The sequence below is a fragment of the Monocercomonoides exilis genome (assembly GCF_001643675.1).
Source record: "Monocercomonoides exilis strain PA203 chromosome Unknown scaffold24-1337568, whole genome shotgun sequence".
Classification (NCBI taxonomy): Eukaryota; Preaxostyla; order Oxymonadida; family Polymastigidae; genus Monocercomonoides; species Monocercomonoides exilis.
Window position 1 is genome coordinate 250,001 of NW_027150569.1, and position 21,113 is coordinate 271,113.

The following is a 21,113-nucleotide window of genomic DNA, read 5'->3' on the forward strand; positions in this document are numbered from 1 at the left end:
TCTTCAACTCCAGCTTCATTCAATGAAATTGAACCAACAAAACTTTAAGTTCAATCAAAATAACCAAAATAACAAGAATTTCAATGGAAATAGCCAAAATATTCAGAACAAACCTAATTTTCCTCAAAAATACAGAGAAAAAATTGAAAAAATTTCAAGTTTTCCTCAAAATTTGAGAGAAAACAACAGAAAAAAAGGAAATTTCAATGAAAATTCACAAAATTCAGTGAAAATTTCGCCTTTCATTGAAAAAGTGACACCTCAAGTTATTTTGAATGAATTGCCTATAGAAGCAGTGCCAATAAGAGAAGGAAGGGGTATGTGAAGAATAAAGAGAGAGAAAAAGAGAAAGAGAAAGAGAAAGAGAAAGAAAGAAAGAAAGAAAGAGAGAGAGAGAGAGAGAGAGAGAGAAGAGGGAAGGAGGGAGTGAATAAATGTGGAATTGAATGGTTGAAAGAGTTGTGAATTATTTTTTTATAAAAAAAATTTTTTTTTTTTTTTTTTTTTTTTTTTTTTTTTTTTTTTTTTTTTTTTTTTTTTTTGCCTCTCTATTTGAATTCTATTCTTATCATTATGATATTTATTAATCTATTTCATTTAAACATTTATTTCATATTTTTATGTTTATTCATCCTTTTCTTTCTTTTCTTTCTTTTCTTTCTTTTCTTTCTTTTATCCAAATATGTCCTATTTAATTTTAATAAAACTCATCAGAATTCAGCTTTGGAGGAACAAAAATTGTCGAAGGCGAAGAAGAAGAAGGAAATGAAGAAGAAGAAGAAGAAGATTTTGAAGAAGTAAATGTTTTCAATGAAACTTTCATTTTTGTTGAAGGAAAAGAGAGAGAAAGAGGAAAAGAAAGAAGAGAAGAAAGAAGAGAAAGAAGAGAAAGAGAAAGAGAAAGAGAAAATCAATTTTTGAATGAAAAAAGAAGAAATAAACAGAATTTCAATGAAAATTTCGCATTTTCTCCTCAAAAAACGCATCAAAATAGAATTTCTTCAAGTTTTTCACCAAATTTTATCCAAAATCAACCTTTTACTCAAAATTACAGAAATCAATTTTCTTCTTCTTCTCCTCCACCTTCTTCTTCTTCATTTTCATATTCTTCTTCTTCTTCTTTCTCTCCTTCTTCTTCCCCAACATCTTCATATTTATCCAACTCATTTCATTCTTCTTCCATTTCTTCTTCTCTTTCTTCCTCTTCTCCTTCTCCTTCTTTTCCTTCTCCTTCCTCTTCTTCTCCTTCTTTCCATTCATTTTCTCGTTATCTTTCTCAATCTCCTTCTTCCTCTCATTCTTCTTCTTTTTCTTCTTTTCCTTCTCCTTCTTTCTCTCTCTCTTCTTCTCATTCTTCTTCTCTTCATTCTTCTCCTTCTCCTTCTCCTTCTTCTTCTTCTTTTCAATCGCAAAATGATCCCATCTATTTTCAATCAGAACAATTTGACAACTTCAATCAAAACAAACCAGAAACTTTAATTCAATCGGAGAATTATGAGAATTTCTCCGACGAAAAAACTATTGTGGGCGATGGAGCAGACAAGGAGCTTAAATTGGAAGCGCAAAACATGGTCACATTTGATTCCGATTCCATTACAGTTAAATCGCCTTATTTCTCTCTCTTTCCATCAAATCTTCAGAACAATCATTTTTTCAGTCAAAATTCTCAAAATTCACAAAATAATCAGAAAATATCATCTTCACATTCAAATTTTTCAGCAAATGATTCATTTTCAGTTATTTCTGTGTCACCTTTCATTACTCCTCAACTTCTCTTGCAATCTTTTGAATGTGAAGAAGACAAACCTTTTCAACCTTCCAAATTTCAAACAAATAACAATTCTTATTTAGGAACAGCAAAACATGATCAATTATCATCATCATCATCTTCTTCTTCTTCTTCTTCTTCATTGAAAACAAATTCTTTTCCTCGTCTTTCATTTTGGCTGGTTTATATTTCAAAGTCGTCCATTTTTGATGCGTCACAGTTGATTTCTACACCCTCTTCTCTTCTTGTTGTGAGCAAAACATTCGAAAGACAAATTAATTCTTCTTCTTCAAATTCATTTTCTTCTTCTTCCTCCTCTACTCATCTTTCTTCTTCTTCTTCTCCTTCTCTTTCTCCCTCTTCTCCTCTTTCATCATCATCATCTTCTTCTTCTTCTTCTTTTTCTCAATTAAATTCTTCTTCTCTTTCTTCTTCTCATTCATTCAACAAAACTAATCTAACATACAAAGTCGTCCAACCAGAAACTTTTCAAACAGTTTATCTTCCTTCTGCCCTCAAAAATTCTATCACAAAGCAAAATTCTTCTTCTCTTTCTTCCTCCTCCTCCTCTTCTTCTTCTTCCACAAAACAATCACATTTAACAAGAATAACTTATTCTTCATCTTCCTCTTCTCTTTCTTCCTCTTCTCTTTCCTCTTCTTCTCCTTCTTCTCCTTCTTCTTCACTTTCTTCCTCTTCTCTTTCTTCCCCTGTAATGATTTCTCATATTCCTCTTTCTTCTTCTCCTTCATTTTCCTCTTCTTCTTCTTCTTCTTCTTCTTCTGCATTAAATTCTTCCTTTTCTTCTTCTCCTTCTTTCTCTTCTCTTTCTTCTTCTCCTTCATTTTCGACTTCTTCTTTAACGAAAATCACTTCTCATTCAAACCATCCAATAAATTTCTCTTCTTCTCTTTCTTCTTCTTCTTCTCTCTCTTCTTCTCTTTCCTCTTCTTCTCATTCGTTTTTAGCTTCTTCTTCATCTTCTTCTTCTTCCACTTTTTCTTCTTCTTTTAGAGAAAAAGAAGAAAATGATGAAGAAAATAAAGAAAAAAGAGAAGAAGAAAAAGATAAAAACGTAACAAAATACAATTCTTCTCAATTTTCTTCTCTTTCTCCTTCTTCTCTTTCTTCTTCTTCTCTTTCTTCTTCTTCTCTTTCTTCTTCTTCTCTTTCTCCTTCTTCTTCTTCTTCTTCTATTTGTATAGGGTGGAGCATTCATTCATTTCAGCCTTCTTCTTTTCTCCTTCTTTTTGACGAATTAAAACAGAAATTTCATTCTTTCACAAAAAGAGAAATGAAAAGAAGAAGAAGAGAAAGAAGAGAAAGAAGAAGAAGAGAAGGAGAAGGAGAAGGAGAAGGAGAAGGAGAAAGAGAAAGAGAACGAGAAGAAGAAGATGATGATGATGAAAATGAAGAAGAAGAAGAAGAAGAAGAAAAGGAGGATGAAGAAGAAGAATATAAAATATTATTGGCTAATAATTTCATCCAAAGAAACATCAGAACATTGGATTCTTTGAAATTCTATTTATCTTCTTCTTCTTCTTCTTCTTCTCTTTCTCCTTCTCTTTTCTCTTCTTCTTCTCTTTCTCTTTCTCCTCCTTCTTCTTTCTCCTCTTCTTCCTCTTCTTCTTCTTCTTCTTCTTCTTCTCTTCGTTCTCTTCTCAATCTTCTTTCTAACCAACTTTCTCTTCATTCCTTCGTTTCTACTTATTCTTCCATCCAAAACTATTCATTGAAATATTTCTCTTCTTCTTCTCCTCTTTCTCTTTCTTCTTCTTCTTCTTCTCTTTCTCTTTCTTCTTCGCTTTCTTCCTCTTCTTCTCCTCCTCCTCCTTCTTCTTCTTCGCTTTCTTCCTCTTCTTCTCCTTCTTCTCCTTCTCCTCTTTCTCTTTCCATTTCAGTTCCTCAAAATTCTTCATCATTATCATCATCTTCTTCTTCTTCTGCTCCTCTTCTTATTCCTCGTACCTCTTCTTTCCAACAATTCTCTTCTTCTTCTTCTCTTTCTCTTTCTTCTCTAATTAATTCTTCATCTTCATCTCTTTCTTCCTCCTCCTCATCATCATCCTCTTCCTCCTCTTCTTCTCTTCCTCTTCCTCTTCCTTCTTCTCTTTCAATTTCTCCTTCTTCTTCATCGTCTTCTTCTCCTTCTTCTCTTCTTCTCTCTCTTTCTCTCTTCCTCGGTGTTCGTCTGATGAAACTTGGTTTTTTCAATTTGGCTGCTCAGTTTTTGGCTGAAGGCGAAGCAAAACTGAAATTTGTGATTCTTCTTTGCCAAAAATGTGATATGTATCAGAAAGAAAGAGAAGAAAGAGAAGAAGAAAGAAAAGAAGAGGAAAGAGAAAGAGGAGAAAGAGAAGAAGAGGAAAGAGAAAGAGGAGAAAGAGAAGAAGAAATTAATAATTCTCGTTTGATGCAACAACAAAATTATGGAACTAATTCTTCTTCTTCTTCTTCTCAACTCTCAAAAAACGATGCGTTTTTCATTCGAAACAGGGAAATTCGTTTGGCTTTGGTCAAATTCATCATTTTGCGACTTTTTAAGCAAAAGATTGGTATTTCTTCTTCTTCTTCTTCCTCCTCCTCCTCTTCTCCTTCTTCTCATTCTCCTTCTTTTCTTTCTTTTCTTTCTTCTTCTTCTTCTCTTTCTTCTTCTCATTATCTCAATGAAATGGACTCCTTCATGTTCACAATCAAGTCTCTTTCTCTCAATTTTCCTCTTCTTCTCCCCTTTTTCGTTCTTCTTCCCGTTTCTTCTTCTTCTTCTTCTTCTTCTTCTTTCTTTTCAAATTTCAATGAAAATTGCTTAACTCCAGCTGAAATTCTGCTTTTGTCTTCTTTGTTGGAGTTTTCTCCATCGAAATGCGTGGAAATGAATGGGATGGTGAAGAAGAAGAGAGGAGAAAGAGAAAGAGGAGAAGAAGAAGAAGGAAGAGAAAGAAGAGAAGGAGAAGACGAAAGAAAATATATTTTTTCTTCTTCAAATTCTTCTTCTTCTTCTCAAACTTCTTCTTTTCCTCTTCTTTCGTCTTCTTCTTCGTCTCCTCTTCATCTTTTTGCCGCGGCACTTTTGTTATTGAAACAATCTTTTTCTTCTTTGGATTGCTTTTCTAATGTTTCTTCTTCTTCTCCCATTTCATCATCACATTCTTCTTCTCCTTCATTAACTTCTCCTCCATTTAATTCTTCCTGTTCTTCTTCTTCTCCTCCTTCCTCCTTCCTCTCCTCCATCCACAACTTCATCACAAATAACTCTCAAAAAACGAAAAATAAAACAAAATTTTTGATTGACAATTTGATTGACTCAATTTCTGATGGCATTTCCCTCTCAAAAATGATAAACACATTTATTTCAGAGCGAAAAGGTTGGAATCTTCTTTCTTCCTTTGTGGATTGCTATTTTGTTTCTTCTTCTTCTTCTCTTTCTTCTTCTTCTCTTTCTTCTCTTTCTTCTCTTTCTCCTTCTCTTTCTCCTTCTTCTCTTTCTTCTCCTCCTCCTTCTTCTTCTTCTCAACCCATTTCAATTCTTCCTTCTCTTCCTTCTTTTCTCTATTTCCTCCTCTCCTTCTTTTTCTCTCGCAAACCAAACGTAATTTTCTCTCTTCTTTTCAAACATCTTCAAAATGACTCATTTTCTCTTCTTTCTTCTTTGCATTTGATAAAATTTCCTTTGTTTTTGTTTGAAATAAATAGAAATTTCAACATTTCTTCTTCTTCTCTTTCTTCTTCTTCTCTTTCTTCTTCATTTTCTTCCTCTTCCTCTCCTTCTCTTTCTCATTCTTCTTCTTCTCTTTCTTCTTCTTCTCTTTCTCTTCCACTTTTAAATTCTTCTCTTCTTCTTCATTATAATCAAATGAATAATCCTATTTACTCCATTCTCAATCGCATAACCTTCATCACGTCGTTCATTTCTCATGTTTTGCTTCATTTTGTTCTTCCTTTCTTCCATTCTTCTTTGAAAAACCCTGAAAATTGCAATTTTTCTTCTTCTTCTTCTTTAAATAATTCATTTTCTTCTCCTTCTTCCTCTTTCTCTTCTTCTTCCTCCTCCTCTTCCTCCTCTTTCTCTTCCTCTTCTTCTCCTTCTTCTTTCATAGAACCACCAAATATTCAATCAAAATCTTCTGTTCGTCTTCCTTTTCTCCTTCTCTTCCATTCAATTTCTGACAAATTTGGTTTTCTTCATTCAACTTCGATGAAATTATCACATTGCAAAAATGAGATAATCAATAAACAAATAAAGAATAACATGATTTCTTCTTCTTCTCTTTCTCCTCCTTCTCCTCTTTCTTCTCCTCTTTCTTCTCCTTCATCTTCTTCATCAACTTATTCTTCTTATTCTTCCTCTTCCTCTTCCTCTTCCTCTTCCTCTTCCTCTTCCTCTTCCTCTTCCTCTTCCTCTTCCTCTTCCTCTTCCTCTTCCTCTTCTTCCTCATCAGAATCATTTCCTCTTCTCCACCCTGATTTGTCTTCTCTTCTCTCGTCTTATCTCCCTCATCCTCTTCCTTCTTCTTCTTCTTCTTCTTCTTCTTCTTCTTCTTCTTCTTCCTTCTTTTCCCCTTCTTTCACAGAAAATGAGTATTTTGAGCACAAAACATTGGCTTCTACGTTAACTTCTCTATTTCAACTGTCTTTTCAGTCAATTTCTCAGAGTTTTGTTGGTTTTGATGAAGAAGAAGGAAAAGAAGAAAGAGAAAAAGGAGAAAAAGAAGGAAGAAGAAGAGGAAGAGGAAGAAGAGGAAGGGGAAAAGGAAGAGAAGAAAATGAATTAGAAGGAGAAGGAGGAGAAGAAGAAGAATGGATGTTTTTGAATGAATCAAGTTTTGTTCCATTGAATGAAGAAGATTTTGAAAAGTTTAACAGAAATTTCAATAAAAATAGCAAAAATAAGAATAAAAATAGAAAATTATTTGAAAATGGAATGGAAAAGGAAGAAGAAGAAGAAGAAAGAAGAGAAGAAAGAGAAAGAGAAAGAGAAGAAAGAAGAAGAAGAAAAGAAGAAGAAAACTTGCAATTTCGGAATAGATTTGAAGGAATAAATGGCGAAGAAGAGAAAAAATGCATCGAGAGAGAGAAAAATGAAAAATATCTGATTTCTTCAAGCAAAATGAGACAAGTTTGCTTTGCAAAGGAAATAAAAGGAAGAAAAACTTTTGATAATAATTCTATATCATCTTCTTCTCCTCCTCCTCCTTCTTCTCTTTCTCCTTCTCAGAATCAATTTTCTTCCTTTTCTTCTTCTCTTCCTTCTTCCTCTCCTTCTTTTCTTTCTTTCTTCTCTTCTTCCTTCTCTTCTTCCACATATTCTGTCATCAACAATGTTTGTTTTCCTTCTCAAAAGCTTCTTTCTCTCGTTTGGCTGTTTGGTGACATTCAATTTGGAAACATTGAAAGGAGAAGAGGAGAAAGAGGAGGAAGAAGAGGAGGAGGAGAAAGAGAAAGAGAAGAAGAAGAAGAATTAAAAGAAGAAGAAGAGAAGGAGAAAGAAGAGAAAGAAGAGAAAGAAGAGAAGGAGAAAGATAAAGAGAAGATTTCCATTCAATCTAATTTTGAGTCAAGTTTATCTTCTTCCTCTTCTTCTTCTTCTTCCTTCTCTTCTTCCTCTTCCTCTTCTTCTCCTTTATCTCTTCTTCCCCCTCTTTTCAGTGACATTGCTTCAATATTAACAGACAAAAATAGCTTAACTTTGCTAAAAAGAGGAATTTTAGCTGTAAATTCGTTGTCTTCTTTGCTTTTCTCTTCTTTTGCTCTTTTTCTCTTTCTGTTACAGAGAATTATGAAGGATATGAATGGAATTTATGAAGAAGAGGAAGAGGAAGAGGAAGAAAATGAAGAGAAAAATGAAGAAAAAGAGAGAAGAGAAGAAGAAGAGAAGAGAAAAGAAAAAGAAGAAGAAGAAATGAAAGAGAAAGAAGAAAATAAAGGAGAAAAAGAAGAAAAAGAAGAAAATAGAGAAAGAAGAAAGCTAAAAACAAAAGATAATGAAACAAACAACCAAACAATTTTTAACAACAATAAAGAAATTCTTTTAAGTTCTTCTTTGTTTCCTTCTCTTCTTCTGCTTCAGAAATGCAACAGCAAACATTTTAATTGGCTTAATTTCTTTCTTTCTCCACTTTGTTTGGGATTTTCATTCATTAAGAGTGTTTTGTTTGAAGATGGAGAGAAAGATGAAGAGGAAGAGAAGGAAAAGGAAGAGAAGGAAGAGAAAGAGAAAGAGAAAGAGAAGGAAGAGAAAAAAGAAGAAAATGAAAATAAAGAAGAAGAAGAAAACAAAAAAGAAGAAATCAATCAAAGCAATAGTAAATTCATATCAAATCCATCAAAATCTTCATTTTCAGTCAAATTTCACTCAAGACAAGACATTTCATTCTGTTGCAAATTGAAAGAAGAAGAAAGAGAAGGAGAAAGAGAAGGAGAAATAACAAAGGGAGATATAATCAACTTCATTTTGTCTCATATTTTTCCTCATTCTTTTCATAGCGAAATTTTCAATGAAGTGAAATCACCAAAACAGGTGGTGCAAAACATGCGAGAAACGGAGAATTTAATTTCTCCGTTCTTTTGGCCTGCTTCAATTGATGCAGCTGACTCAATTTTAGCTGCCTATTCTGTTTTGTGCTCATTTGCATCTTCTTTTTCTTCCTCTTCCTCTTCTTCCTCTATCTTTTCTTCATCTTCCTCAAATTCATCATCTTCTTCTTCTTTTTCGTTGCCTTCTTCTTTTACCCCAACATCCTTTTCATCTTCTCCTGCTCTTTCATGTTTAGCTCGTCTTTTCTGCTTGAAATTCAGTTCATTCGAGTTGTCTTTCATTCATTTGATCAGCTTAACTCAATCAATTTTGCTTTGTTCCATCGAATTCAATGCAAATCTTGCTCATTTTCTTATTTCTCAATTGTGGGAATATTGTTGTTCGTGTTTTAATCTGCCTATTTCAGAACAGCGTGGAGAAGGTATTTTTGACCCATTTTATGTGCCACCATTACAAAATTTGACATGCATGTCAAAATCAATCGATTTTCTGTTTGCCTTTGGAGGATTGACTTCACTTGCCTTGCTTTCTCTCATTCGCGAAGACAAATTCATTGAAGCTCTGAAATTGTGCTATTTCAGGTGCAATCACTCTGTTTTTGTGGAGTTTGCGAAATCTGCCTGTGAAACTGTATGTCTTCTATTTATCTTTTATTTCATTTTATTTTTCTCTCTTTTTAACTTTTTATTATTCTTTTCGAATATCTTTTTTTTTAATTTATTCATGTTCAATTTTTTCAATAATTATTTTTTCTTTTCTTTTCTTTTCTTTTCTTTTCTTTTCTTTTCTTTTCTTTTTTCTTTAAAATTTTCTTATTATTTCAAAAAATATTAATTTATTAATTCAAAATCTTATTTCCCTTTTCAGCCATTGCATTGGAAGGAATGCTTTTCATTTTTGTCTTCTTTGCCTTTGCCTCAAAATAAATCCAATGAAAATCTCAAACAACTCATTTCTGTGCTTTTATCACACTGCATCCAAATATTCCCTCTTTCTGCTCTTCCAATAATTCTTTCTTCTTCTTCTCCCTCCTCTTCTTCTTCTTCACTTACTTCATCTTCTTCTCATTCTTCCAATTATTCTTCTTCTTCTTCCTCCTCCTCCTCCTCCTCTACATCTCCAAGCCCTCTAGCTGAAATCTTCATTTCTCCTTCATTTCAAAAAGTCATTCAAGATCGTATCTTATCTGAGAGTGCTCTTCTTATTCGCTCCCTTCTCTAAACAGTCTGAATTGCGGAATTTTTTTCTTCTTTTTTCTTTTCTTTTTTTTTAATTTATGTTTAAGAGAAAATTATTTATTTATTTATTTTTTTGATTTTATTTATTTATTTACAAAAAGATATTTTTTTTTCAGATTTTCATTTGAATATCATCATCAAAAATGATTTTTCTTTTATTAAACATCTATTTTTTTTATCAAATGTTAGTGGCGAGTTTTGATGTTAAAAAGCATTCATTTCTTGAAAATTCATTTTTTAATGTTCTTTTTTTGTTTGTATATTGTTCAAAAGAAAGATTACGAAAGATTTTTTCATATTTTTTCAGTTGTAATGGATCGATTTTTTTTTCTTTTTTTGATTTTATTTTCAAAATATTCTTTTGTGTTTCAACTGATAATTTGGTTATATTTGAATGTATAGAGAAAATTTTATTTATTTCATTCTTCAATAGAACATCAAGTAATAATCAGCATTAGAACTTTCTTTAACTTATTTTGTAATGTCATTATTTTCATTCAAAAGGGATAAAAACCAAAATAAAATCATAAATTGAATGTTAATTGAGAATGATAAAAGGAATAATTATTCACATTTCCTTTTTATTGAATTTGTTAAAAAAAGAGTCAATATTGATAAAAGAAGCAAGAAATCAATTTATTGCGAAGATGAAATGTTAACAAAAGTTTCACAAAGTGAAATGAATGTTTTGCGTCAAAAACAATTTTGGATAAGAAAACACTGAATTGATTCAAAGAAAATTTGGTGTTATTTTGATTTTATTTTATTTTTCTTTTCTTTTCTTTTTTTCACTTGCAACAATGTTAATAAATTACTATTAAACAGAACAAAGAAGCTAAAAAAAATACTAATTTTGACAAGAAAATATGTCAAAAAATTTGAAAAAATATAAAAAGAATAATATTTCGCAACGGTTTGAAATTAGATAGAAACGAAGAATTGATAATTGGTATTAACAAAAAAAGGAACAATTCAAAATAAATGATCATTTGTTCAAAAACAACAAGTTCAAATTATTCAAAAAAAAAAAAAAAAAAATTTCGAAAGGAAAAAAAAATGATAAAAAAAAGAAATCTCTATTTCCATTTTCATCAGAATTGAATAATCATAATTTTATTTTTCTCTTTTTATAAATGTTTTCTTTTTCTTTTTTTTTTCTTTTTTTTTTTCCTTTTATTCTTTCTTTTTTATTTAATTTTAATATTTCTTTATTTTTCTTTTATTTTATTTTATTTAACTTCATTTTTTCCCCTCCCCCCCCCCCCCACCTCTCCATTCTCTTCTACTCAAACGAGCATTCCTCTTCTCTCTCCATCCCGCTCAGCACTTGTGTGTGCTGTGAGTAATTCAATTCTTCCATCTCCTTCTGCTGCCTCAGCCTCTCCTCATCTTCATCGTTCGCATCTTCCTCTTCCGCTTTCGCCCTTCTTTCTTCTTCTTCCCTCTCTTTCAGCAGCCGTTCTCTTTCTTGCTTCCATTCTTCCTCCATCTTCTCCCTCATCTCTTTCCTTTCCTCAAAAAACTTTCTCTTCAGCTCTTCTTCTTCCATCTCAAATCGTCTTCTTCTCTCTTCTCGCTTCTTCCGTTCCTCTTCTTCCTCTTCTTTCCTAATTCTTTCTTCTTCTTCCTTTCTTTTTCTCTCTTCTTCCTCCTCTTTCTTCTTCCTCTCTTCTTCTTCTTTCCTAATTCTTTCTTCTTCTTCCTTTCTTTTTCTCTCTTCTTCCTCCTTTTGTTTTCTTTCTTCTTCTTCTTTTCTTAATCTTTCCTCCTCTTCTCTTCTTTTTCTTTCTTCTTCCTCTTTTCTCAACCTTTCTTCTTCCTCTTCTTTTCGTTTTCTCTCTTCTTCTTCTCTTCTTCTTCTCTCCTCCTCTTCTTGTTTAAGTCTTTCTTCTTCTTCTCTCTTCTTTCTTTCCTCTTCTTCTTTCTTCTTCCTCTCTTCCTCTTCCTTCCTCTTCCTTTCTTCTTCCTCTTTTCTAAGCCTTTCTTCTTCTTCCTTTCTCTTCCTTTCCTCTTCCTCTTTCCTTATTCGCTCTTCTTCTTCTCGCTTTAATCTTTCCTCCTCTTCCTTCCTCTTTCTCTCTTCTTCTTCTTTTCTTCTTCTTTCTTCTTCTTCTTTCTTTTTCCTTTCCTCTTCTTCTTTTCTTAATCGTTCCTCTTCTTCTTTCCTCTTCCTTTCCTCTTCTTCCTTTCGTTTTCTCTCTTCTTCCTCTTTCTTCTTCCTTTCTTCTTCCTCCTCTCTTCTCTTCCTCTCTTCTTCCTCTTTTCTTAAGCGCTCTTCCTCCTCTTCCTTCTTCCTCTCCTCTTCTTCTCTTCTCAATCTCTCCTCTTCTTCTTTGCGTTTTCTTTCCTCTTCCTCTTCCTTCCTCTTCCTTTCTTCTTCCTCTTTTCTAAGCCTTTCTTCTTCTTCTTTTCTCTTCTTCTCTTCCTCCTCTTTCCTCTTCCTCTCCTCCTCTTCTCGTTTCAATCTTTCTTCCTCCTCTTTTCTTAATCGTTCTTCTTCTTCCCTTTTAAGTCTTTCCTCTTCTTCCTTTCGTTTTCTTTCTTCTTCTTCTTCTTTCCTCTTTCTCTCTTCTTCCTCTTTTCTTATTCGTTCTTCCTCTTCTTTCTTCTTTCTTTCTTCTTCTTCTCGCTTAATTCTTTCTTCCTCTTTTCTCTTCTTCTCCTCTTCTTCTTCTTTTCTCTTCCTCTCTTCTTCTTCTTTTTTAAGTCTTTCTTCTTCCTCCTTCCTAATTCGTTCTTCTTCTTCTTCTTTCTTTTTCCTTTCTTCTTCTTCTTTTCTCAATCTCTCTTCTTCCTCTTCTTCTTTTCTTGTTCGTTCCTCTTGAATTTTTTCTTCTTCTTCCATTTTCTTCTTCTCTTCTTCATTTTCTGAGAAATCATTGTCCTTGTGAATAAACGATTGCGAATTATCGCCTAATTGCTCATCTGATTGTGCGCTATCTGTTTTATTATCGGAAGATGAGCTTAAGTCCTCGGAACATTTATTTTTCTGTTCTTGATCCAAATTCTTTTTTTATTACAATAAGAAAATGAAAATTATTACAAATAAAATTATAGAAAAAATAAAAATCCTTCATGCATCAAACTGGAGAAGTTAATCTCTTCCTGAGAATTGGTAGAAAACAAATTATCATTGCTAAAATACAAACATTCATTCCATTTTGAAAAAAAATGATTGGATGCACACTTAAAATATAAATAAATAAAACAGTATGGCTAATCATCATTGAAATGGAAGCTAATGTACTTATTACAATTATGATAAAAGCTTTTGTTTTCTGAAATTTATTGTTCTTCAAATCATCCAGAAATTTCCCCAAAAGATGTTGATAAAAGGAAAAATCTTCTTTTGCTCCTTTTAGCCCTTCATTTATTCTAAAAAATCAATGGAATGTTATTTCAATCATTAAACTTTAAGCACCAAACTGAACAGATGACGCATTGAGCATTTCGAATTTGTAAAACATCACAATTAGACATATATCAATAATAACTACAAATGCAATAGATGCAAGGATATTCCAAGTTGAATTTGCCATAAACCTATGATTCCGAATATCAACCTTTAATGACAATTTGAAAGAAATCTTTTTTTCATACAAAAAAGAAAAATGTATAAGCGCCATCAGCATGATAAAATGAACTGGAAAGTCCAAAATAAGTGTTTTCCATAGAAATCCGACAGCGTACAGATATATATTTTCCATATTTTCGAGATTAAAATAAGTGTTTCATTAATTATGGTATTGAAAAAAAAGAAAGAAAAAAAAGAAAAAATAAAAAGAAAAGATAGAAAGAAAGAAAAAGAAAGAAAGAAAGAAAGATAAAAAGAATAAAGAAAAAAAGATAAAAAGAAAAAAAGAAAAAAAGATAAAAAGATAAAAAGATAAAAAGATAAAAAGAAAAAAAGATAAAAAGATAAACAGAAAAAAAAAAAAGAAAGAAAGACAAAAAGAAATAAAAAGACTTAATAGTATAATCAAAAATACTTATTCCCACACAAATCTGCAAGATGTTATATATTTTTTTTCGGAACATAAAAACAAACTCTATTCAATTTGAAAAAAAAATTTTAATTGAAAAAGATTATCGGAAAAAATTCGAACTTTGAATTCTTTTTATGTGTGAATTGATTTTTTTGATTGAAAATAATATTTTTTTATTATCAGCTTGGTTGATTATTTTCGAAATCATAACTTTTTTCGGAGTGTTGAAAATTTTGAAAATTTCAAGCAATAGAAAATATTATTTTCATTGAAATGTTTGATTCATCTCAATGTTCTTAATTAAAAATGGATGATGAAAAATAATTACAGAGATGTTTTGAACTAGAGTTTTCACTTTTTTGTGTTCATTAACAAGCATTAGAAGTGAAAATTCAAACAGAAATTTTTATAAAAAATATTATGATTTCAAAAAATAATTTCCCATGTGATTTTATTCGAACAAAAGTCCCTGAACACCATTCATAATGCAAATAAGGAAAACTTTTTATTCGAAATGTCAAATTTTATTTTGAAAAATACCTTTTGTTTTATTTTCAAACAAGTCAGAATTATTACACAATTTTTTTGAAAAGTTCCTTTTGTTAAACTTTCATATGAGATGATAATCTTATATTTTCATCATTTTTTTGTTCCCACTCACTTAATTACACTATAATTGAGATAAAACCTAAACAATGGAATTATTTTCTTTTCAGAATAGTTACGTAAGCGGGAACAGAAATTTGAGAAAATATGAATTATTTGTTTCAAACCTCTGTGGCATGACAAAAGAAAATTGAAACAAAGACAAAATGACTGACATAATATTTTCGATTTGTCAAAAATGGTTTATTTTCAACAATTTCACAATTCTTAAAAACAAAAATAAATAATTCGAAAATCGATATACAAGGATTTTTATTATTTAGAAAAAATTAAATTATTAATAAATGTGATCAAGTTCCCATCATATGTTTTGTTGGCAGGAAATGTCTGCAGATAAATTTTTTTGTCATTATTTGTCATTAATTGTCACTGACAAAAGAGAAAAGACAGATATTTCAGACACTAACAACAAATTTTTTCCAAAGCTCTTTGTGTTGTTTTTTAAAGTTTTCGAGATTATTTGTATTTTTTGTATCATTTTTTATTAATTTATTAATAAATTAATAGAACTATTCCACATTTATTTTAGTATTTCAATTTGAATATATTCAAAATAAAATATATCAATTTTATTCAATTCATCTGAAATCAAATTAGTTTTGATTGACTCAATTCAAAATTCAAAAATTCAGGGAAAATGATTATTTAAGAAGAATTGAAATAATGGTCAAAATTGTTATTAACAAACATTTCTGATAATTCATCATGTCTCAAAATCCTTAATTATTAATTTTCGAACATTTAGAACAAAGAAATGCAATACCAAATCAATAACATGATGAAAAAGATTCAGTTCCACCAAGTTTAATAAACTCAGTATTAAAAAAATTTACAGTATCATCAATTGCAATTTTTTCGACTGATAGGCGTTGCTCGTTCAGAGTTCACCATTCTTTAATGTCTTCTTTCCGATTATTCACACCCATAACGAGGAAGAACAAAAGCAATTAATTCTCTTGAAGAATAGCTCCTTTTTCTTCTCAACTTTCTTCATCATGGATCTTGCACATACACTCATCTTCTTGCTAAGCCAAGACATTCATCTCAAACATCAACAGTTCATCTTCTTCATTCTTTTGTTGAAAAATTGATAAATCAACTTTCACAATTGTTCATTTCATTCAAACCAGAAAGAATAACAGGATATGATAATGAAGGCATTGTTGTTGATTGCACAGTTAAACATTTTTCTTGTTCAAAAGGAATATTGGAATTTGGAAAAAAATATTTCTGTGGTAATTGTCAAATGTATTGCGAAAAATCGGAGGTGGGTATTATCCCAGGTTGGGAACAGTCAGCACTTTCAGTTCTGTGAGCACAGGTTCTACTCATGACTTCACTATATTTAAGGATCATTATCCAACTTATCAATCTCCACTTGGAGGAGCAAAAATTCTAGCAGATTCAGCAAACATCGGTGCAAAGTCCGAATTAAAAGCATCTATAACAAAACCTGTTGGAACTCCTGAGTCAGCATCTCAAAGAGTTGTTGTTGAAAGATTTTTCGGATAGTTGAAAACATCGTTCACAATTATTCGTCTACAGTTTGTTTTTGATAAATTAAAAGTTTCTGATTATTTGTTAGTGGCATGTAGCTTAATCTTTCATATACTGCACAATCCACCTTCATTTTGTGATTCTGAAGCAAACACTCGAATTTTTGAATGATGTTTTGAGGGAGAAAACTGAAATGAAAGAAGCAAAAAGAAAAGCGAAAGAAAGATGTATTGCCAAAAAAAGAATACACTTTATCCTGGAACTTCCATTGAACCCAACATTTCCATTAATATCGAGGGAATATGAGTCTTATTTTTCGTTATTTTTGCAATAATTGAATATTTCATTAAATGAAAATTTCAAAAATCCTTTTCGATTTTCATTTAACCGTATTTGTTGTTTTCGATTATTCTGTTATGGATAATTTGGGTGATTTTTTTTGATATCATAAAAAATTCCGACGTTTGATCAAAAATTTTTTCCATTAAAGGTGGGGTTGAATCGAAAATATTTTTGTTTAATTATGCGAAAATATACATAATTATATTATTATTATTGTTTATTTTTCGTTTTTAATTTATTTCCAATTGTTATTATTACAAATTTTGAAAAAAACTTAAAACATTACCAAAAAATATCAAAATTTCAATAAACAGAACAAAACCAAAGTTTGCTGGTTTAAAAAACATGAAAACAACAATTACACTACATAAGTAATCAATTTCTTGAACAAAAAACTGTTTAATAATATTTTTGAAATAAAAATAAGTTGAAATCGATAAACATAAAATGAGAACATTCAATTTTCAGCGTTTAATCATCTGAATAGCTGACCCACCTTTTCAACAGCCTTTTCTCCATCAAATGCTTCAATTTCTTGCTCTTCTAAATTTTGTAATATTTGTGTTTTCTGTTTTGCTTCCATCTTTCTCGATAAAAAACAGATTGTTTTCCCTCAGAAATTTATAGTTCTAATTCCCTTCTCAATTTACACATCATGCAGGCTTTCCATATGAATCTGCTGCCTCAATTCGATGATCAGCCTTAACAATGAGATATCCAGCTTTCATTCATTTTCATTCATATCCATATCCTGCTCTGAAAAAAACACAAAAACAGTCAAAAGGCTAGTATTTATATAAAGAAAAATAAAATAATACCAAATTGCGCTTCGACTGTTTTTTGCTATTTGGTGCATCTCCACAGCTATTATCATTCAAAAAGTAATCTCTTTATTTCAATTTCAGAATGGTCAAATTGCAGCTTAGAATGTGTTTCCACAAAATACATTGTATATTTCACTGGAGGGTCTTTTCAGCCCGTACACGTTGTCATGGATGTCCAGAGGGGTTTTTTCTATTTTTGGCATGATCATCTCCTTTAATAATATTCTCAACCACCAAAAGAAGAATAACTCGTTTATCTCATCAACACCATGCATAGGAGGGATATGGTGCAGGGAAGAGATGGAAGAGAATTATTTGAAGCAGGGGGTGGGAGTTGAGTGTTTTTTAGAATGTTAATATTTCGAGAAAGGTATTTTTTGAATAAACAAAATTTGGAGACAGAGGGATGTGGAAGGGCATGTGGAGATTTGTAGAGGAAAATGTAGAAAATATATAGAGAAGTGACTGAGGACGATGAAAGAGGACTGATTGGTGATTGGAGAAATAAATTTTGAAAAAAAGGAAAAGAGGGCAAAGGCTGGAAAGAAGAAGAATATTCTGAAATGTTCATATGAAAGAGGGGTATTTTTCATGAGAGAAGAAGAATATTTTTAGGAAGAAAATGGGAAAGATGAAGAAAAGGAGGGGATTGATATTTACTGATGATTTTGGGGGTTGACGGAAGAGGAAAATGGAACATAAAGAGATTTAAGAGTAATTGTCATTTTCTATTTTTGAGGGGAAAAAAAGGAAATCGCAAAAAGAAAGTGAATCGATTTTGAAGAAATCCAACTTGATTGACTTCCACAATCTGTTCTTCACATATTTTGTGATTGAATTTTTCAAACCAATCTGAAACTTATACAGCAAGCGAGCCATTTTGGCCAATCAACAACTTCATACAAATTATTCTCAACATCATAAATATCGTTCGACTGATTCCGCATTTCTCAACTGCATCTTTTTCTTCGTCTTCTTCTTCGTCGTCGTCTTCTGATAAACCTTCTTCATTAAATCGATCATCTTCCTCATTTCTCGATCTCCAAACACAAAATTCGCCTTCTCACAATTCACTTGCTTATTCAGCGACAAGCACACATGCTATGAATCACATTGCCAAAAATACACAAAATCTTCTTTAGTCAAATATTGCTTCTTCTTCTTCTTCTTCTTCTTCTTCTTCTTCTTCTTCTTCGCCTTCGTTTTCGTATTCTTCTTGACATTCTTTACATTTTTTGTCATCAACCTCATCAGATGTTTTGTACATTTATATTTTTCGTACAAACAGGTCAGAAACATTTTCTGTTTGTGGCAAGAATTGTAAGATAATCACTCAAAAGCTGCTAAAGATTGGGGGATATCCGATTTTATTGATAAGCTTGAATCTGCCTGTTAAAAATATTGTGATTACAGTTAACTGCTCCTTCGAAGTTTTCTTTTCAAACACAATATTTTGTCCAATCAATGAAATCATATGAAATCATATCAGCATCTTCTTCGAAAATATTTAAAAATAATAAATGGATTTCTCTGTAACTGCATGCATTCACCTTCCTCCTCTTTTTCAATGATATTTCCTCTCACTTCGTATTGGATCATTCCATCTTCCTTGGAATGAATATGAGCTGTTCAATCAACAACCAGATAATTCACCATAATAAATATTTCATTCAGTTTGCCTTCTCTTATCATCATTATCATCGCAGTCAATGCATTCTGCAGCTTCGCTGAATGTGCATTTGAACTGTTTTCCTCTTCCTCAGAGGCGTATTCCGCTCTGCTTCAGCACTTCGTACGGCTTCCGCGCTCCGGCTGTGCAAAACAGAGTGAATGAGGTGAATGGGCATCGAATGAGAAATGGCAGTGGAAGAGAGAAGGGGCTGCCAGCACATCGCAATGATCCACTAACTTTATGACGCCACCAAGGAGCAAAGAGCGAGGAGTGCGCGATCAAATGAAAGAGGCAAAGAGAGCGGAGTACAGTAGCAAGATGAACGCGGTGCAGAATAAAGGAAGACAGCAGGAAGAGCCTAAGGCGAAGACGAAGACGAACGAGAAAGACGAGTTTTGCACATCGCAAATTGACGCTTTCGAAACAGGGCTTCCACAGGCAGTAACAGAAAGGAGGAGGAGGGACAGGGGAAGAGAAGAAGGAGGTGACGATGAAGATGAACAGCAGCAAACATTTTACTCGTTCGGCAGCACACCCTCATCTGCCCAGCTGCACACTCAAAACATCACAGCCTCCTCAACATTTGCTTCTCCTCCTTTTTCTCCCTTGCCACACACACAATTGTCTTCCCCTTCTGTTCTTGTTGGAACTTCTCCAGGGCCACTCAATCATTCATCTCAGCCACATACCCCTCTTCTCTCGCACAAAAGTCCATCTGCACATCCAGCCCAATCTTTGCCTCTTCCTCTCTTTGTTCTTCTATTTCCTCCTTCTCGCTGCTCATCCCTTGTGGGATACTTGGAAAGAACATATAATGCAATGCGGATGTATTTGTGAGCAGCAGCGTGTAAGCTACGAGAGATGTGTTTTAGCAACAGAGCATCCTTCTGATCTCTGAAGCATTTGTAGCCAGCTGGGGGTTTGGGTGGATATTAAGGAGGAGAAGGGAGAAAGAGGTATTTGACAGAGACATTCGAAAGGCTAAGAATGAATGATTTTCAAAAGAGAAACTGAAAAGAGCTGAAACGAAGAATAAGCCCGTTACGACACTATCAACGTTTTGTTTTGATTTTCTTCCTGAAATCAAAAAACGAAAAAGGATTCAGCAGCAAATTATTGAAACGCCATTCACTTTCTCAACATTTACTTCTGCAAGCACAACATCTTCATTCACTTCTTCTTCATTTCCCATTTCTTCTTTCTTCTTCTTCTTCCTTCTCATCATCTTTTTTCCCCTTATCCTCTTCTGCCTCTTCTCGCTCCTCAAGTTCTGCTGGCGTAATAGCTGCTGGTGATAGAACCACAGCCTCCATTTTCAGCACCGCCTTCTCCATCCCCTTCTCTTCAGCTTCTTCCTTGCATTTCATTTTATCCCTCGCCCAATCACCTCATCGTCTATTTTCGTTATAAGACGCATCGACTGCGGTGATAAAAACTCCATCAACACTGTCGCAGATAGAAGCAGCGAAAGGACAGACAGATTGTAACCTTCAAGAACGAATTCGCATCCACTGCAGAACAGATATTTGCTCTCAGATTTCGTTCACATCGAAGCAGCAAACGAAAGAATCTGCTCCATTTGCAAAACAGAAAGCATCTCCGAAAGCACCACGTATCAGACACACGTGATAACCACACACAGCATATTGTATATTACCACATCATATACCCGTGGCGACAGTGGCAGCAGCGACAGCTGCACGCAACTCAAATTCACCTCAGCCGCCTTTCGATATCGTCAATTGCTGCTGCTAACGTATATGTTGCTGACAAGACCGACGCACACGAAGGGTCAATCGCAGGCACTTATGATGAAGATGAAGATGGCTAATCATCTTCTGTAACCTTTTTCTCTTCGCTTCTTCGCCTCCTGAATTGCGAAATAGATCTCCACGCTGCTCCACTTGAAGAAAGATGAAAAAGAAGAATAAAGAACGAAGAATGAAGAATGAAGATGAATGAATAGAAGAAGCAGAAGAACGTCTATCAAAGTTCGAGAATAACTTGGAATTTTTTTGTTCAAAGCGAAGATTCCGAAAGAGACAAGTGAAAATGTTCCCAAAATCTGATAAATCGGAACATTTTGTGAGAAAATTGAAGAATACAATTTTTCTGTCAGCTCAATAATTGAAGGATCTGTCTCTTTCTCACTATTCCCCAGCATTTCCATGTATCTATCTGTTTGTCATTTGTAGTTAAATGAATAACCTTTAACATTTCTATCATTTTCATTGGCAAAATATCCTTATTCCTCCTTCTCCTTCTCCTTCTCCTTCCTCTTCCTCTTCCTTCGTTCACCTCTTCGATCACGCAGAACCGGCTGATCTTCATGTCAGGAAAGAGTCCACATTCTGAAGTTTGTTGATTTCTGTGTGCCAAGTTGACGCTGCTCATGGAGCAGCTGAACTTGTTGAAGGAGTTGAAGGAGAAGGTGTTTGCGAGAGAGGTGAGGTGGAATATGTTGTGGTTGTGAAAAGTGAGACCGTTGATGAACGTGTGGTTGAAGAAGAGGGAGCTGACTGAGAGGAGAAGATAATAAAGAAAATGAACGAAGTGAATTCGCAGAAAAAACTTAATGGCTCTTT

The 21,113-nt window shown here is 32.8% G+C and overlaps 4 protein-coding genes across 4 annotated transcripts in view; 3 read left to right on the forward strand and 1 right to left on the reverse strand.

Annotated features, from left to right (window-relative positions):
* The window catches only part of MONOS_14919 (uncharacterized protein), a gene marked incomplete at both ends in the record, with an annotated part of 5,315 nt that extends 4,990 nt beyond the window's left edge, over nucleotides 1-325 (forward strand). The window contains one exon of the mRNA XM_067867758.1: nucleotides 1-325. This exon is cut by the window's left edge and continues 4,409 nt beyond it. Within this exon, the coding sequence (XP_067726810.1) occupies nucleotides 1-325 (325 nt within the window).
* Nucleotides 326-1,568: 1,243 nt separating this feature from the next.
* MONOS_14610fu14612 (uncharacterized protein) lies at nucleotides 1,569-9,524 on the forward strand (the record flags this gene model as incomplete). Its single annotated transcript, XM_067867426.1, has 2 exons — nucleotides 1,569-8,933; nucleotides 9,171-9,524. The coding sequence occupies 2 exons, from the start codon at nucleotides 1,569-1,571 to the stop codon at nucleotides 9,522-9,524; spliced, it is 7,719 nt and encodes a 2,572-aa protein (XP_067726811.1).
* Nucleotides 9,525-10,819: 1,295 nt separating this feature from the next.
* Nucleotides 10,820-13,281, reverse strand: MONOS_14613 (putative Signal recognition particle receptor FtsY). Its single transcript, XM_067867427.1, has 5 exons — nucleotides 13,142-13,281; nucleotides 12,968-13,084; nucleotides 12,729-12,916; nucleotides 12,628-12,677; nucleotides 10,820-12,548 (listed from the first exon to the last, which is right to left on the reverse strand). Exons 1-5 carry the CDS (start codon nucleotides 13,246-13,248, stop codon nucleotides 10,824-10,826), a joined length of 2,187 nt encoding a protein of 728 aa, XP_067726812.1. The 5' UTR covers nucleotides 13,249-13,281; the 3' UTR covers nucleotides 10,820-10,823.
* A 5,487-nt stretch (nucleotides 13,282-18,768) lies between these two features.
* MONOS_14614 (uncharacterized protein) lies at nucleotides 18,769-19,365 on the forward strand (the record flags this gene model as incomplete). Its single annotated transcript, XM_067867428.1, has 1 exon — nucleotides 18,769-19,365. One exon carries the CDS (start codon nucleotides 18,769-18,771, stop codon nucleotides 19,363-19,365), a length of 597 nt encoding a protein of 198 aa, XP_067726813.1.
* Between the last annotated feature and the right edge of the window lie 1,748 nt (nucleotides 19,366-21,113).

Excerpts from the sequence above, each read along its gene's own strand:
- MONOS_14613 (XM_067867427.1), bottom strand. The coding sequence starts at position 13,248 with ATGGAAAATATATATCTGTACGCTGTCGGATTTCTATGGAAAACACTT. Across the intron at positions 13,085-13,141 it reads CTTATACATTTTTCTTTTTT|GTTTATGGCAAATTCAACTT; the intron begins GTATGAAAAAAA and ends TCGGAATCATAG. Across the intron at positions 12,917-12,967 it reads CTCAATGCGTCATCTGTTCA|AATAAATGAAGGGCTAAAAG; the intron begins GTTTGGTGCTTA and ends TTGATTTTTTAG.